This window comes from Dendrobates tinctorius, unplaced genomic scaffold (genome assembly GCF_039654945.1).
Source record: "Dendrobates tinctorius isolate UK_male_01 unplaced genomic scaffold, ASM3965494v1 ptg000028l, whole genome shotgun sequence".
Taxonomy (NCBI): Eukaryota; Metazoa; Chordata; class Amphibia; order Anura; family Dendrobatidae; genus Dendrobates; species Dendrobates tinctorius.
The window spans coordinates 48,141,524-48,160,337 of NW_027361696.1; the positions used below are offsets into that span (position 1 = coordinate 48,141,524).

General features: G+C 42.0%; 1 protein-coding gene across 1 annotated transcript; it reads right to left on the reverse strand.

Annotated features, from left to right (window-relative positions):
- Positions 1-5,832: 5,832 nt before the first annotated feature.
- Positions 5,833-13,071, reverse strand: LOC141084915 (phospholipase A2 inhibitor and Ly6/PLAUR domain-containing protein-like). Its single transcript, XM_073569863.1, has 5 exons — positions 12,928-13,071; positions 11,127-11,246; positions 7,582-7,731; positions 7,289-7,435; positions 5,833-6,156 (listed from the first exon to the last, which is right to left on the reverse strand). The coding sequence occupies exons 1-5, from the start codon at positions 12,977-12,979 to the stop codon at positions 6,014-6,016; spliced, it is 612 nt and encodes a 203-aa protein (XP_073425964.1). The 5' UTR covers positions 12,980-13,071; the 3' UTR covers positions 5,833-6,013.
- Between the last annotated feature and the right edge of the window lie 5,743 nt (positions 13,072-18,814).

Genomic DNA, 18,814 nt, shown 5'->3' on the forward strand with positions numbered 1-18,814 from the left:
TATCCAGGGATACGGTACCCTTTCTAACCTTTGTGCAATCACGTGCAATCCATACTGGGCCTAACACCATCTGAGCCTGCCTCCTGATGTATAGACATATATTTTGAATGTGTACACTATCCATACATGTTATCTGGGGATACGGTACCCTTTCTAACCTTTGTGCAATCACGTGCAATCCATACTGGGCCTAACACCATCTGAGCCTGCCTCCTGAGACATATATTTTGAATGTGTACGCTATCCATACATGTTATCCGGGGATACGGTACCCTTTCTAACCTTTGTGCAATCACGTGCAATCCATACTGGGCCTAACACCGTCTGAGCCTGCCTCCTGAGACATATATTTTGAATGTGTACGCTATCCATACATGTTATCTGGGGATACGGTACCCTTTCTAACCTTTGTGTAATCACGTGCAATCCATACTGGGCCTAACACCGTCTGAGCCTGCCTCCTGAGACATATATTTTGAATGTGTACGCTATCCATACATGTTATCCGGGGATACGGTACCCTTTCTAACCTTTGTGCAATCACGTGCAATCCATACTGGGCCTAACACCGTCTGAGCCTGCCTCCTGAGACATATATTTTGAATGTGTACGCTATCCATACATGTTATCCGGGGATACGGTACCCTTTCTAACCTTTGTGCAATCACGTGCAATCCATACTGGGCCTAACACCGTCTGAGCCTGCCTCCTGAGACATATATTTTGAATGTGTACGCTATCCATACATGTTATCCGGGGATACGGTACCCTTTCTAACCTTTGTGCAATCACGTGTAATCCATACTGGGCGTGAGAACGACTGGCGAGCTGTTAAGCAAGCTACAGCACCTGTGGTTTGCACACGTAAGTTTTTCATTTTTTCAGGAATGACGGTTAGGCCTAATTCCGGAACTGCAGTTGACCTGCACTTACTGGAAAATCATTGTTCGCGGGTAATAATTGTAAACAGTGATCCCCATCACTAACGTTGTTCAGCGGGTTATCTGCACCTGTAAGCGACAAACGCTGGCCTTTTCAGTGTAGCGCACATGCAGCCACGGACATGTAAGGGCATGACACACCAGTTATTGGCCAATCTCATGTTCCAGAGCCTCACGTGTCCCTCTAGTAAGCCGGACTCGGACCGCGGGGCATGACGGAGTCTCGTTCGTTAACGGAATTAAGCTTGCAATGTGTGCATCTGTTCTGTAGCTGGCATGGTTGAGGTTTCCCAGGTGGAGTCGAATTTAACCGTAGGCTCCACTCCTGGTGGTGCCCTTCTGGACATTCCTTTAAGGTTCAGCTTTGCAACCATACTGCCCACGTAAAACAAACACTTTGCCTTCATGAACGCTGTTTGGAGGGTCATGACTCGTGGGAATAACGCCGCCCAAACAGTTAACCTGCTAGACAGATCGTTCGTTGCTCCCAAGCATGACATCACACTCCCTAGGAAGAAGGTAATGCCACTGTGGCGACCGTACTCCTGGGGGCGACACAAGTGCACTGATGCCCAGCCATTGCTCGATGAATCTGCTGGTACATTGACCCAGACCACTACATTCCCCTCGCACGCTACACGGCCTGAATCTGACCCTGATGAAACTCAGGTTACCCTTCCCATATACAGTTCCATCTTACACGGTGACAAAGAGGAAGCTGCAGATGAAAGTGCAGGTTCGGCCCACCCGCCATCAGACACACCACTGTACTATAAGAGGCCCTGTGCCTGTGCCGTTGCCAATGAGTGTGCCCCCCCTGCTTGCTCAGGATCACAGCACTTGCAAGGTTGAAATACTGTGCAGTGAGATGGAAGATGGGGATGACGAGGAGTCCAGACTAGTACAGGGATTCCCTAGCGAGGAGACTTATTTGATTGTTTTCAATGTTGGGACAGCAATTTTTGGGGAGCACTATACTCTGGAGAATGATAGATGGGGCCCACCATACACTGGAACATTCCAAAGGTGGATATCAGACACTGGAGAAGCATTTACAGGGCCCATTATACACTAGAGCATTAGAAATGGGGCCCATTATGTTTGGTGCATTATTTGGGCCCATAAGACAGTGGAGCTTCATCCATGGGGACCAACATATACTGTAGCATTATGTGGAGCTCATCATATACTGTTTCAAACATTATATGGGACCAATGATTCTGTATGGAGAAATAGATGGGCCTTGTCATGAGATGTAAAAAGTGAAGTATTTTTCATTGTACTATACCGCTATTTCTCTGCCGTATCGGAGCATGATGAGTTGTGGTATGTGTTAAAGGGGTGCTCTTTCGCCCAGGGCACATGAAAACCTGGAGCCAGCCCCCCCCCCCACAACTTTAGCCAAATAACCCCTATTTTTCAGTGCGTAACTTGTATTATGAAGTTAATTAAGGTTGACAAGCTTAAGTAAAAAGAATTTATGCTTTTGGCATTCAAATGGGCACTGTAGGTGTGTTTCCTGTCCTCCTCTCACTGCCGACTTTTATTCCCCATTGACTTACATTGGGTTTCGTGTTTCGGGACGACCCTGACTTTTCCCTATAATCGGACGATCTTGCTCGACCCGACTTGGAAAAGTCGGGTTTCACGAAACGAAACTCGACCCTAAAAAACCAAAAGTCGCTCAACTCTAATCGTGACCTCAAATGATAATAAGGTTACTTTTGACCTTACCAACAAAATATAATCAGAAATTGAAGACACAACTAAATTTGATAGTAGGAACAACTAGGGCAACAACAATGTCACACCCCATCCTTGTATTTATCTTGGAAAAAACAGTTACAAAGATGCTAAAGGGATGGAGGAAAAACAGCAATTTGTACATGTTTATTGTTAGTCTAAAGCTGCTGAGGACTCACAATATTCATGTTACATGCAGCAGGATGTTCAGGAAGTGAAGGAGGAGGAAGATGAGCAGCAACAGGTGGATGTGGAGTGAGACATTGAATTATCCCAAGCACAAGCAGATGATGAAGTCAGACTGTAGGAATATATCTGCAAGAGCCTGACATCAAAGGATATTGACCATAATGGTAATTCACTTTGCACCACTCCATATGCTCCATGCTTCCTTGGGGCAACTATGCATCAACTTACCAGCAAAATCAGAGACAAATTGTACCCAAGATATCAGAGAAAAGATTCTATTACTTTATTCATCCAAAATATATCATAAGAGCAACGTTTCAGCCAGCAAGGGACCTTTTTCAAGCATAGACAAAATGACAGAAGACGCTTTTTGTGTCTGATCACAGGATATTGAGGTTGTTTTTTAACTCGCTAGTTAAATATAATGACAATTTGAAGAGGCAGATAAATTTGACAGTAGGAACATCTATGGCTACAACAATGTCACCTCTTTTTATGCTACCCATTTTCTTCTTAAAAAAAACATTTGCCAGAATGCAAAAAGGATAGAGTGAAAACAACAACATGTACATGATTATCATTAATCTATGACTGTTGGGGACTGTCAAGATCCATGTTACATGCAGCGAGATGTTTAGGAGTAGAAAAAGGAAAGAGCAGCAACAGGTGTTGTGGAGGGGGACATTGAATTAACTCAGCCAAAAGCTGGTAATGAGGCTGACAATTAGATCACTATTGGGTGCAGGAAATAACCCAATGGGTCCCTCGGTCAAGGATGACATGCTGCATGTTGTAATGCTTTCAGAATGTCAATTGTATCATTATCGTCAAGAAAGGATGACTATTAGAAAGCCAGGCTTTTAAACTACTTGCTCTAAAATCAAAATCCAGACCACAACCCATAATAACCTCATGCTGTCAAAAAAATAAAAGTTCATTGTTGCTTATGTGTCTCCCCACCACTGCTTCTGGTGACTTAGGCTGGTGCTGCCGGTCAATCAGGCCATGCGCTCCAGCTTATTTCTGACTTTCTTGTCTTTTTAAGATCTTACTCAGTCTTCTTCACTTTTGTGCAGGGGCTTTTAGTTCTTAGACGTCACAGCACACATCATATCACGTGTCATTACAATGTGGACTAGGACTTCATGGCATCATGTGTGACGCCATGATGTGTGATGCTGCCACTGAGACCTATTTGTTGCCAGATGCCCTTACACAGATTGAAAAAGACTGAAGACAATGTCTGAAAAAAAGATTAAGGAGGAAGAAGAAGCTGGACAGCATGAGGAACCAGATGGTGGTTATTAAAGGTGGGTCAGTTGAGGTGATAACTACTTTTTTAGCCCTTTCCAAGTTCTCTCCAATACAGCAGAATCATGAAATGCAAAATGTTTGGATTCAGTAGAATTTGATTTTTTTTTATTAAAATCGATGAAGAATTCCATTCACCTCAAATTAATTGGGTCATCTCTAGTAAGTAGTTATCTTTAAAACGGCAGTAAACAAGCACTCATTAATATGAAATAACAAAACAATGATCAATAAGCCAAACCCAAGGTTTCACTCAGACACAGGATTCTTCTGGGGCATGATCAGTGTACTACATTGCACATTATAATGTATTTTACATTACATTTAATGTAAAGTTAAAATGGGGCCTAATAAAATTTTTTTTGCTCAGAAAGAGATTTATATACTGTAGCAAGTCATATAAAAACATCTTGCATTAGTGAGAGGTCTTCTAGTTTAAAGGTGGTGTCACATGCAGACTAATAGAGGGAGCTCCAGGATGTAGTTCGATATGTCAGCCACCAGTGAAAACTCAGATGTTAGAAACAGTTGAAAAGTGGTGCAAAGAAAAGCAGAAAATTCTGCATAGAAGTTATAATGATCAGACAGAAGGAGCTTTGTGCACTTTATTGAAAAGAAAGCAAGCAGGTGGTAGGTATTACACAACGTTACCTTAAAATGTCATTGGATACAAAGGGTTATACAATGACACAACATCATTTTTGCATATATCCATTTTTCACCTGCTATTCTTGATCTCTTACATGTGAAACACCCGTTAGAACAATTCAAGCAGTTTATCTTGTGTAGGTTTCTCATGCCAAACAGACGTCTCAGTTTTCATGGTGTTCTCATCTCAGGGATATCTCTGCAATCTCTAAAGGCTTCCCTCTCGAGAGTGTATCTGCAGTCTCACTCCAGATCCCACTCTCTTCAGTTTCTTCAGACACTTCACCCTTAGATTTCTTTAGTCAAATCATAGCTTGTGGAGGTTCATCACATTGTCTTCAAAACAAATTATGTACCGATCACTTTCTGCATCAACATCATCATGACATATTTTCCTAATCTGTCATCTCAAAATGATCATAATTAAAGTTGGCTTCATGGCAACCAATTAGAATGCAGCTAGCTATAAATGAAATAATTTATCCAACATTGTTATGATCATACTTAACTCAGATACTGGCTCCTATTGGGAGGATCCTCATCTGATTGGTTGGTAATGCAATCAACCAGAAACCTGTAGTGGGAATATCCGAAATTGATTCATGCAATAACCTTCAACGTGTAAAAATGCAGAAGCAATTTTTGGTGATTTGCCGCAATCGAATCACAAATTTTCAAATTTGCCAAAATTTCATAAAATTTGACACCGATATGATAAGCATCAAATCCATTTGTAAATCACTAAAGACTCACCATCACATCTGTTTACTAAGAAATATTTGGGGCATGAGTTATGACTTGTGATTCATGATTCCTGTGCTATCAAATACAAGATGGACCTGAACTTTAATTTGAACTCAATGGTCTGAGATGGTATGGATAACATCATGGTAACTCTAGTCCATAAAAGTCATGGAGTGGGTACCAGGTTTAGATAGTGTGCATAAATATCTATAGTAGCTAGAAATGTGTGGAAATACTAAAAAAAATACACAAAAGGTTTTTATTTTTAATTTGCAAGAAAATTTATTTAGTATTTTAAAAGAATTTTTAACATATGCAGAAAGCAAAGCATGGATTTATTTGATTTATTTAGTATTTTATAAGATTTTTGAACTAATACAGAAAGCAATGCACAGTTTGATTTCCATCTGTATTTCCTGACTGTCGGAGAGCAATTATTATTTAACAGATACAATGTTTTCCAAAGGGCACCTCAGGCTTTCAACTTGTCCCACTGAGGTCCCAAGTAGTATCTTATATCCAATAACACAGGCTCCTTTTGTAGCACAGCCAGCGAAAGCATATTTCTTCTCCACGTCACCTAAATGCAAAAGAACAAAAGTAAGGCAAAGGATTGCAAATTAACATTAATATACAGTTTAGTAACAGCCACATTCATGTCTGTATCTGCGGACAAGGCTTTTTGTTGCATAGTCTTCTAGAAGAAGTAGATGTCAACTAATATGGTTACCATTGTGGCCAATGGAAGGGTTGAATTTCTTAGAATGGAAACTTGAAATGTCATGAGGTTCTACAGAAATCACTTATTTGAATACATATGACTGATTTACCCTGTCATGGTGATGCAGAAAAAATAAATCCTTAAAAACAGGTTTCCCCACAATTTGAAACTGACCACTGTTAATTCGATTAAAGTGACAATTTGTGATCAACTTCTAAGTGGTTGGAAAATGAGTCCACCCCTGTAGCCACCTGATACAGATGATGCCGTCCGGTCAAATGGGCATGGCTGGTCTTTGATCTGGCGCCTCCGTTCTTCATGCGATTTTCGTAATTCATGACATAGAACGCGTCAAACATGCAGTGTCCTCCATTGCGCTCCTGCTTAGGTGCACATCTGGGCAGTGCCGATGGCAGAGCAAAGCTTTGCATTGGACATACTTTAGTCACATTACTTTGCTCTGCCCTCAGCACGGCAGAGAGAAGTATGCCTACTCAAGAGCATGATGGAGGACACTGTGTGGATAACGTAGGATGCGTAATCCAGGTGAAGCAAGATGGAGGATGGCGATAATATGAAGAGACGCCAGATCAAGAAGAGTAACGCCCATCAGACTGGACCGTGCCATAGGTAATCATAATCACAGCTCTTTTTTGTGTTAAGCAGAACAGATTGGGGACATATATACATCTTTCTATAATTTTGTATTTAAAGGGTTTACAGGTACTGGCCCCACTTTATATGGGAAAACCTGGTGAAAAAAGTTGACCCTAAAAGAAAACCCATTCTTTAAAAATTGCCATGATGGCTAGCAGTTAATTTTCTTGGTGGCTCTGAGATAAGGGGGAAGTCTATGATGAAACAACTCCTTAAAACAGCACAAGTCCACAAGCCTCTACTAATTTCAGAGATGATTAAGGGACTATATATGTCACATGTTACTTTTCAGCCAACCAGCTAACTATACAACAAGACATTTTGCATGTGTTACCTGGACGAGTTCCATCTCCACTAAACTCAATGCAATCTCCTTGATTACAAGTGCAGGCAACAGATTCATAGTTCTCACATTTGTAGCTTCCCTCCACAAAACATGACTTGCAATAGAGTCCATTTTCTGTGTTATTCAGTGGTGGCACTAGAATATTGTAAGAGAAAGGGAACATTATAAATAGTTATGTTTCTTCAGATAGTCATGGGTCCTGCAAACCATCTCCGTGCTGCTAGCTTCAGACTTCGAAATACACATTATATTGTATATGTAAGTGATTTTATTTTACATACTTTCAATTGGACCCGAATTACAGTCATCAGTTTTGCAGCATTTGTTGTAAAAATTCAGCTGGAAGCGACCTGTATTCAGAGTGACCACTTGGTTGCACACCATCGTAAAATTAAAACATCCTCTGTGGGCAGTGGGTCTCTTATCGCCATCTAGAAGAATTAAGAATATTGAGATGTCATCAAGCCTGAATTTTTATAGCAGTGTTCTCAACTGTATTCTGTTCATAAGGAAATGAGGTTGTCTAACTATTGATTTTCAGAAGCTCACTGCTCCCCTTTTGACTCCTTGCTTGCCACAGGGCATAATGATTGACAGTTTGAACCCGTGGCCAGCTTCCTAGCAGCTTGTAAAAGCTTAATTGGAATGAACTTGGAAGGGTTGTGCTTAGAGTTGAGCATTCCGATACCGCAAGTATCGGGTATCGGCCGATACTTGCTGTATCGGAATTCCGATACCGACATCCGATATTTTTTCAATATCGGGCATCGGAATCGGAAGTTCAAAGTTGATTGACAGCCGAAATGATGTCATCATGATGCGCGGTGTGCCGGCCTGCCAGGGGGCTGTGTGGACTGCCCGGGGTCTGTACCGGCCTGCCGGGGGGCTGTGCCGGCCTGCTGGTGGTCTGTGCACCCTGTGGGGGTCTGTACCGGCCTGCCGGGGGGCTGTGCCGGCCTGCCGGGGGGCTGTGCACCCTGTGGGGGTCTGTACCGGCCTGCCGGGGGGCTGTGCTGATGTCCGGGGGTCTGTGCAGGCATCCCACACAGCTTTTACCATAAAGTGAGACTAGGGACTTTTTTTTTTAAGTGGCGGAGGAATACAGTGCAGAAGGATACCTACCTTCCGTCATTGGATTCCTGCAGCCCGTAGAGAGCGGCAGCATCAGCTGATGCTGCAGTTCTCTACCCAAGATCGTCGTGGGACACACTTGTGGACTGCTTCGGATCATGGGTGAGTATTTTTGTGGTTTGTTATGTTAATATTTATTCCGTAACAGACAATGGCTTCGGGGAACAATGTGACAAGTATTGGTAAGTATGTTACTCTATGTTATATGTACTGTATGTCTATGTATGTCTTGTATGAATGTATTGTATGTAGCATGCATGTAGTATGTATGTAGTATGTATGTAGCATGTATGTAGTATGTATGTAGCATGTATGTAGTATGTATGTAGCATGTAGTATGTATGTAGCATGCATGTAGTATGTATGTAGCATGTATGTAGTATGTATGTAGTATGTATGTAGTATGTATGTAGCATGTAGTATGTAGCATGCAGCATGCATGTAGTATATATGTAGCATGTAGTATGTTTATAGCATGCATGTAGTATGTATGTAGCATTCATGTAGTATATATGTAGTATGTATGTAGCATGTAGTATGTATGTAGTATGTATGTAGCATGCATGTAGTATGTATGTAGCATGCATGTAGTATATATGTAGCATGCATGTAGTATATAGCATGCATGTAGTATATATGTAGTATGTATGTAGTATGTATGTAGTATATATGTAGCATGTAGTATGTATGTAGTATGTATGTAGCATGCATGTAGTATATATGTAGTATATATGTAGTATGTATGTAGCATGCATGTAGTTTGTATGTAGTATGTATGTAGCATGCATGTAGTATATATGTAGTATGTATGTAGCATGCATGTAGTATATATGTAGTATGTATGTAACATGCATGTAGTATATATGTAGTATGTGTGTAGTATGTATGTAGCATGTATGTAGCATGCATGTAGTATGTATGTAGCATGCATGTAGTATGTATGTAGCATGTAGTATGTATGTAGCATGCATGTAGTATGTATGTAGCATGCATGTAGTATGTATGTAGCATGCATGTAGTATGTATGTAGCATGCATGTAGTATGTATGTAGCATGTAGTATGTATGTAGCATGCATGTAGTATGTATGTATGTAGTATTTATTTTTTTTTTTTTACATTTAACACATTAGCCGGATGATGGGACTACTACTGTCCCATCATTGGCTAATGTGTCAATCACTGTCATGGTAGCAGGCATCGCCCGATGGGACTTGTAGTCCCATCAGACGATGCCTGCACAGACTACCGGAGCCTGCACAAACCCCCCGGCAGGCCGGCACAGCCCCCCGGCAGGCCGGCACAGCCCCCCGGGGCCTGCACAGACCACCGGCAGGCCGGCACAGACCACCGGAGCCTGCACAAACCCCCCGGCAGGCCGGCACAGCCCCCCGGCAGGCCGGCACAGCCCCCCGGCAGGCCGGTACAGACCCCGGGCAGTCCGCACAGCCCACCGGCAGGCCGGCACAGCCCCCCGGCAGGCCGGCAGAGACCCCCGGAAGGCCCGTACAGACCCCCGAGAGGCTGTACAAGGGCAGGAAAGGGTTTTTCCAATTCCGATACCGAAAGTCTCATAGACTTGAATGGGACTTCTGGTATCGGCATCGGCGATACCGATACTTTTTTTAAAGATCGGCCGATCCATTCCGATCCGATATTTTGAAGTGTCGGACGGTATCGCTCAACTCTAGTTGTGCTCCTTGTCTAGGAAACTCGCCACCACTAACAGACTGCAGAAATGGTTGGTAACCTAGTCAGAACAGTAAAATCTTGTGATTTTCAATAAGAAGGTGAAAATTGCTTGTTTTCATAAGCACCCTTTGAGGAGCCAATAGAAAGTCAAAATATTGGCACTCCACAAAATTATGTTATCCCGTTCACTTTTGATGGTGCTTAGCAATGCATATATAGAAAGTCCAATAGTATTGTAGATGTGAAGAAATTTGAGCTCTCACCATGCATAAATATCAGAGACTTTACTTACAAATAGTTAAAAGTAACAGTGTGGTAGTGAATGGCATACTCCTATGTATGGATACTAGGTGTTTTGCATCTAGCAGGTGCTTCTTCCTGGTCCCAAGAGCCACCCAGGAAGTGCACCAGTTTATTCACTCATCAGAAGAAACCAATTTACAAGCCAATCTGTGGTCGTTCAATGGCCTGTTTGGACATGCTAACCAGAATCCTAAGCTCACAGAACAATCGTCACTTATGTTCTCTGATTGTATAGAATATTATTGCTCTCGGCAACACATCTACTTTTTACACAGGATGATGTGCTGCTGATAACAATAATTTTAATGCCAAGATGAAGTATTCAATCACCCATTAATGAGAATTTTGCTTGTTGTTCGAATGATTGCCCCACAAGCTTACACAAGCCGATAATCAACAAATAGGTCATCTACTGAATGCACACTCCAGATTACCAGCTTGTCTAATTAGCCTTTAGCTGATCTTTTTGGGACATAAAAATGATAAGGGAACAAAGGTAAGTAAAATGTGGTACTAAAAGAGACTGTAAATGAAAGAAACAGAAAATGAAAAACATCTGGAAACAAACAGTATTTCCAAATGGTGAACTGTGTACTTGAATCAACCCTACAAGGAATGTGTCGTACTGCACACAAATAGTGATATTTATGCATATTTAATTAACCAATATGTACTCTTTGGTTTTCTTTTGGTCCAACTTACCGAGAACGTTGTGTTCAATTCCCTGAACACAAACATCTTCTTCATTTTTGCACTCAAGTGAGGGTCCTGAGCAGTCATCTTGACCAACTGCCTTACAGTGTTGACAATTTAGGGTGTTACCTAAGAGAAAATTTAAAGAGAAAAATTAAGGCTGTGACTACATGGTGACTTTGACCTTCACAAACATAATATCAGCAATTACATCATTCAATATTAAGGTCTATAACAGAGTTAAAAAGACAGTTGGACCTATACATACGTGGTATACATCATATATTGCCCCTGCTCTTTCTACTATATTGGTAAGACAATAAGACCACTAGCTAAGAGATTTAAGGAACATTTTCTCTCAATTATTTGTGGAAAGGGTTCTATGCGTTTAATCAACCATAGGAAAGAAAAACATCAGGCAAATCCGGAATTACTGAGATTTGCAGGTTTAGAAACCATTCCATATCCACCACAAGGGGGAGATCATAATAAAATGATGCAAAAGAGTGAGACTAAATAGATCCTGAAGATGAATGCACAGGGCCCTTTAGGGTTAAACGACAGGGTAGATTTATCTGCCTTCCTATAATGAAAAATTGAGGTTTGTTTTGCTGCAGTGCTGCAAGATATGTAATTTAGTGAGTCAATGTTTTTATTCATTGTATTGAAATATACACAATTTGATTTTGTTCACATGTAACCTTGTGTCTAAATCCTTTAAAAAGGAAATGACCCCACCCCCTCACACGCCTGGACCTGTTGGAGCGCTTGCTGTGCGAAACGGCCATCATCCACCTGCACGCTCCCTGCATGCCTCCCTAACCCGCAAATCCTATACAAAGTCTCTTGTTCACTTGCATGAAATAAAAAAATGACATCCATCTGGTGAGTGCCACAATATATTTTTTTACACATTAGTACCTATACCTCTTCCCTTCATTCAATGCCAACTGTTCCTCTGTTGAACTTGAAGGACATATGTCTTTTTTCAATCCTACTATGATGAACCTCAGAATTATAAAATGGATGATAATATTCCAAAACCATAAAATGGAGCTATCATGGATCTCCACAGAGGAAACAGAAGAACCATCCTACAACATGAGGGTAACAAATTTGCTCAACACTTTTGTAGTTGAAAAACTGTAGGAAAACAAAAGCCCACAAGACCATCAGGTTATACCCTTTTAGCTATAAAGGATATTAAAAGAAGGTGCTCACATGAGCAGGTTGTATGTATCTCCTTTGAACATCTGAAGATATGAGCTGATGCTGCCTCATGGCTGGAGGATGATGTCCTCCAAGATAGTTGCCCAGTTTGGACGATGACACGATATCAGGCTATGCTGTTGTACTAAAGAATCTTTAGGACCAAGATACGTTGAATGTTTTTTATTTTGATAACGTGTTTCAACATTGGACAAGTGTCTTTTTCAAGTGAAAAAAAAAGATGCAATTGTTTTTTTCACTTGAAAAAGACACTAGTTCACCGTTGAAACACGTTGTCGAATTAAAAACCGTTTAACTCATCTTGGTCCAAAGGATTCTTTATTACATCAGTGCAGCCTGATTTCGTGTTTTTGTCCAAATTGGTCTTATTTCGTTTTTTGTATGATCTGTTGTGACATTGTTCAGTATAAAATTTTCATTTGTTTTAGTTAGAAACAGTGATTCGATCTCTTCCATTTTACCGTTCTAGATTTTTATGTGGTCTGCCAGTGGTAATCTGAGAAAAGTCAATAAAGTTACCAAAAAATAATGAATGTTAATCAAAAGAACAACGTAATATACACCGATATTATTCTCTTACCTATGCTGATCTCACCAACGGCAAAGACCAAGTAGAAAAAGGCGTACTTCATCGTCGATGAATCTGCAGCTCAAGTTGAAGGTAACTAGGCAACAAGTCTACACTATAAGTTTGGATGATTGTATTTTGACTGTTTAGGAGAGAGACCTTTATACTGTACTTGGTAGCTTCTTTTGGCACAAGCTGATCTGTTATGTAACATAGTAAAAAATATGTTATTTGTTATTTTAATGTTGTCTGTATTGTACAAATGACTAACATTTACTCAGCATAGGTTTATTTGCTGGCAGTCAGCAGTATATCTCTGTTTTATTTGTTTTTTTCATTAGTAGGAGCTTTGAAACTACCTTAGGGATTGTTGGGATTCATGAAGAACCATTGTCTTCACATTTTCTCTTAGGTGGCGCCCTAAGATGTCAACACTGTCGGTCAAGAAAACTGCGTAAAAAATCAACACTGAAGGTGGTCATCAGCTCAACCTTAGGCTTCAAGTTAATAAAACCTGACTTTTTAGACATTTAAAGATATGGACCCCTTCAGTGACATTTTTTTAAACTTTTTTATTAACTTAATATATTTTAGGTTCAAAATATTTTTTTTCATTAAAACATTTGAACAGTTTAGTTTGTATCTGTGCTTCACTTTACATTTCTGGATGCAGAATGAGTCGAATGAGAATCTATGAGTAAGCTTGTCGAGGTTTATAGCTCTTATCTCTAATTTTGAGTTCCTATATGCTAACTTATAACCATTCATTGAGCTGAGATTGTATTATGTGCATGAGTGCTCAAGATAAAACACTAGCACCCACCATATATTTCTCTGGAAATACGTGTGAAATACAACAAATTGTAAGTAAGTGTAAGGGAGGGACAGGACTGTAGTCATGACCTGAATAACCGCTATATCCATGTCCAGTCCTTCCCCTTCAGAAAAATGTACTCTTCTCTTATGCATACCTGCATCTCCAGAATCAGCTTCCTCTGGGCACTTCCCAGGCGATAACGGTCCCTCTTCCAATACACTTTCTTTACTGAGTATTTCACACATTACATCCACAGTTGGTACATTGTGACATTTGCTTGTTTCCTCATCTTTCCCTTTCTGGCTGTTACTTCCAGGGGTGGGATTCAGCCGGTTCTCTCCGGTTGGGTGGAACCGCTTGTTAAAAAAGCAGCCGGTTCCCAGGGAGATTCAGAGCCGCAATCTGGTACTGTGGGCGGCCGTGCCCTCTGCACTGTGATGTGGCCGACAGCAGACACAGCCGCTCGCGTCACAGTGTATCGGGCCGGGAGCTGTGCATGACAGTCACTTTCACAGTGCACAGCTCCCTCTCTACTTCCAGGTCAGGTGGCGGGCCTGCGCGATGACGTCATCGCGCAGACGCCGACATGTACCTGGACGCTGGATGCAGAGAGGCGCTGCTGGGGAGTGGCTGTGAGGTAAGTATGGGAAACTTTTTTAAAATGAATTCAGTGGGTGAGGGGGCAGCACATGATGGAGAGGGGTGAGTGGTGCTGCACATGATGGAGTGGGGCTGTACATGATGGAGTAGGGGAGTGGGGCTGTACATGATGGAGTGGGGCTGTACATGATAGAGTGGGGCTGCACATGATGGAGTGGTGCTGCACATGATGGAGTGGGGCTGTACATGATGGAGTAGGGGAGTGGGGCTGTACATGATGGAGTGGGGCTGTACATGATAGAGTGGGGCTGCACATGATGGAGTGGGGCTGCACATGATGGAGTTGGGTTAGTGGGGCTGTACATAATGGAGTTGGGTTAGTGGGGCTGCACATGATGAAGGGGGAGTGGGGCTGTACATGATGGAGTGGGGTTACACATGAAGTGAAGTGAGTGGGGCTGTACATGATGGAGTGCGGCTGCACTTGATGGGGGTAAGGGGGATTGCACATGATGAAGGGGGACTGCACATGATGAAGTGGGGGTATGGGAGACTGCACAGGATGAAGTGGGGGGGTGAGGGGGACTGCACATGATGAAATGGAAGGGGGATAGGGGGCTGCAAATGATGAAGGGGCACTGCAGATGAAGTGAGGGGTGATAGGGGACTGCAACAGATGAAGTAAGGGGACTTCAAATTAAAGTGGGGGGACTGCAAATGATGTAGGGGAGAGGACGGGGGACTGCAAATGATGAATTCAGTGTGAGTGACGGGGCACAGCAATTTAATTGGAGGTGGGGGGTGAGGAGAGCAAATGATGAATTGAATATGGGGGGTAAGGAGAGCAAATGATCTATCTGGAGAACAAATAAAGAATTTTGAGTGTGGGGGAGTAAGTGATGTATTGAATGTGGGATAGAGCAGTTGATAATTAATAGAGGGTGGGAGAGAAAGACATGACAATGAATTGAGGCAGGAGGGGCTTGTAAATATAATGAATCGGTGTTAGGGTTAGAGCGGGAGGTACATAGTAGGGTGCGTTGAGGTTGAAGTGCCTGGTAATGAATTGGGGGAAAGAGTACAGGTGCTAATTAATTTATATATTAAATGGGGAATGTGGCATTTATAGTTAATGGGTGCCCAGTGTTGGATTATAATTTATATTTGGAATGGTGGGTTGCATGATAACCAATTATGTATTAATGGTGGGTGCACGTCTGTATTCAGATGTGTAGTGTAGAAGAAAGGGAAAAAGTGGGGAATGAGTTCTGGAAGCCGTGGTAACTGTGTTATTTCATGTAGAGACGAGTCCTGGCTGGAAGAAGTGATGGCGGTCTGTGCTGGATGAAAAAGAAAAGCAAAGATGAAGGACTTCAGCTAGAGACGTCACTGGTGAGTCAGTATATTACCTGTACACTGACAGTAAATACAGAGTTCCTGTATACAATTGCACTTAGCATTGTGTTTTTAATTAATGATCAGTATTGTAGTATTCAATCACTATCTGGTGGTAATATGTCGTCTGGTCATGGTGTGGCATTATTTGTTCCTTGTATGTGGTATTATTCAGTCACTATGTGGTGGTAATATGTGGTCTGGCCATGATGCGGCGTTATTTGTTCCTTGTATGTGGTATTATTCGGTGACTATGTGGTGGTAATATGTGGTTTGGCCATGGTGCGATGGTATTTGTTCTTTGTGGAATTATTCAGTAACTATGTGGTGGTAATATGTGGTCTAGTCATGGTGTGACGATATTTGTCCCTTGTATGTGGTATTAATGGTTGTATAAAAAAATGTAAATGTATGTGACTCATTCCCTTAAAGATAAATACATAAATATATATTTATTTTTAATAGTTTATAGTAGGGCCTGGCCGAAAGAGTCTACCGTGTCGTGGTATCAGCTAATTATTTTGGCCAGAACAAAAGCTGCTGGTTATATGTGTGATCTGGTGTTTGATGGGAACTGTTGATATCAAAATGTAGTGCACAGCCTGGCCAGCCAGTCAGTCAAGTGAGACAGCTGCATAGAAATATATGCAGCTGTCACACTCAGGTCAGGAGAGTCGCTGGCCAGAATGGGCACTGTTCTGATCTCATTCCAATTTATTTTTTTTCAACGGTTTGACTGCACCACTACTTAAATATGTTTGAGGAAAAGGTGTATGAAAATGGGTGTGGCTTTAAAAATGGGTGTAGCTTTAAAAATGGGTGTGGTTTTCCTACACATAAACACAGAACCTGTTGTTAAAAATTTGAATCCCACCCCTGGTTACTTCTGTGTAGTACACGCCCGGACAGGACCGTCCTAGACTGCTCCCCAGTTCCTTCTTGGCCTCACCTTGCCATGATGACAATTCCTTCTGCCTGTTTCGCCCCAGACTCGAAATCATCAGTCACCAGGTTCGGTTGCTGCTGGTAAAGCATCTGGTCCGACTGCACCGAACTCGTTGAAGTCCTAGCTTCCTTCAGGTCATCTGTCCTGCCGACTCCTGCCCTAAAAGCATCGGCCCAGGTGACAAGTCGCCACTCGCCACATCTTTCCGTTTCTGTACTGGCCCACTGCTATGACACACAGTGGCCATGGGTAACATGGGCTGCAGTGCTTGAACATTGCGTGGCTGCCAAGCTGTCCGGGCATATAGCCCATGTGGACTTTAGGGCACCCTGGCTTTGTCTGACCTAACTATATGAATGTTCTATCAGTTAAACCTATAGAGCACACTAGCGTGCCCCCATCTAGTGGCCCGCAATGGAACTACACTTACCTATGACTATTTAAACTATAAAATAAAGTGCCCTCCTCTAATGTCCCCAAAAGCAGGGCTGTGGAGTCGATAAGCCAAACCTGCGACTCCGACTCCTCAATTTCCCTTACACCGACTCCACGACTCCAACTCCCACATATATTGCTTATATTTAAGTGAAAAATTTATTGTAGTACAATGTGAACGTCAGACATTTAATCATTTTTATGATACAATAATCAAGATATTTAGATAGAACATGATATATATTTATTGGAATACAACTTTAGAACACAAAAAACTGTAATAAATTGTAAATATGTAACACTATGTAATATCGATTACATGTATATATTGTATGTATATATATATATATATATATGTACTGTATATATAACACTATGTAATAAACTATGTAAGTGGCAAACAACAGTTTTCAACAAAAACATACTAAATAACATTTGTGCAGTCTATGAATTTGTTCTAAGAAATAGAATTGTCTCCATCAGATCCTCCTTCATAGATGACCTCAAATCTGACCTAATAACTTTAAGGCTAGAGAACAACCTCTCTACACTAACTTGGGTTGGAGGCAAAGCTGTAACCACATGGGCAACATCTCTAACAATTTCCGGGTATAAAGGAATTGCCTCATGCAAGTCAGTTTTGAAGAACGGTTGAATTTTGCTATTTCTTTGAGAGCAAGTGAAACATTTTGCTGAAATATGGTCAATCTGCTTTCTATAGGAGACAGAGTGAACTCTTTTTCCTTGCGGCAACGCTTTGCCTGCTCCATGTCATCCAAATACTTGTCAAAGTCAAACGCCTCATCTGATGAGGATGAAGATATGGCAGCAGTAGCACTGTCAGGACCCAAGTCCTCTTGCGCCTGGCAGTTCTCCTGTAGGCCACTCATCCTAACTGCTACCTCAGTCAGAGCTTCTTTTCCTTTAGTAAGCTGTTGATCATCAAGTAGTATACGATGACTTGGGTCCACATAAACAGCTGCCAGAAAAAATGTATTTTCCAATAGCTGTGTCTCTCTCCATTTCATTGAAGCAGGAATGCCACCTGCGATTAAACATCCTCTTTGGGACAGGCAAAATAGCAAGTTCTTCCACTTCCTTATGAAAATGCCAGGAGTTAAATCCTCAGCCTATAATTTTTTAGTCACGGTAAATGGGTGATTAAGCAATTCCTTCAATTCAGCCACCTGTATCCATTGACCTTCATTTATGGTTACCTGAGGGTTCGCCATATCTATAAGAAATGGTTTTAGTTCAAGCAATCGTTCAATCATTAAATAAGTGCCGAGTGGCTTGATCGACAATTGCCCCTTTCCCAGCACATCTCTTCAAGATGGAATCAATTTTAGGGGTTCTGGCGGCAATAACCAATTTCCTCACTTTTCCAATCAGATTTCCAGCATGCCCCTCTTGCAGACTCTTATTACCAGCTGCAGCGTGTGCACAACTTTCTCACTTTCTCTAGCTCAGTGCCCAGGAATCGGATCCTGTGCAGGGCAGGTACCCCTCCCCTTCCTCTCTCTGGTGAAGACGGCAGAAGACAGGACAGAGGAGGGGAGAGTGCCCCCTGCAGTCTTGAGCCGGTGCAGGATGGGAGCACTGCAGTATACAAGTGAGTTTTGATAGGTGCGTGCCCGTGCTTCTAGGGGGGGCAGCGGCCCCCCTGCCCCTCGCTGGTTACGGCCATGATTCACACACAGCGTTTT

Coding starts and splice junctions, on each gene's coding strand:
- LOC141084915 (XM_073569863.1), bottom strand. CDS start 12,979: ATGAAGTACGCCTTTTTCTACTTGGTCTTTGCCGTTGGTGAGATCAGC. Junction 11,247..12,927: donor CGTTGGTGAGATCAGCATAG/GTAAGAGAATAA, acceptor ATTTTCTCTTAG/GTAACACCCTAAATTGTCAA. Junction 7,436..7,581: donor TAATTCGGGTCCAATTGAAA/GTATGTAAAATA, acceptor ACAATATTCTAG/TGCCACCACTGAATAACACA.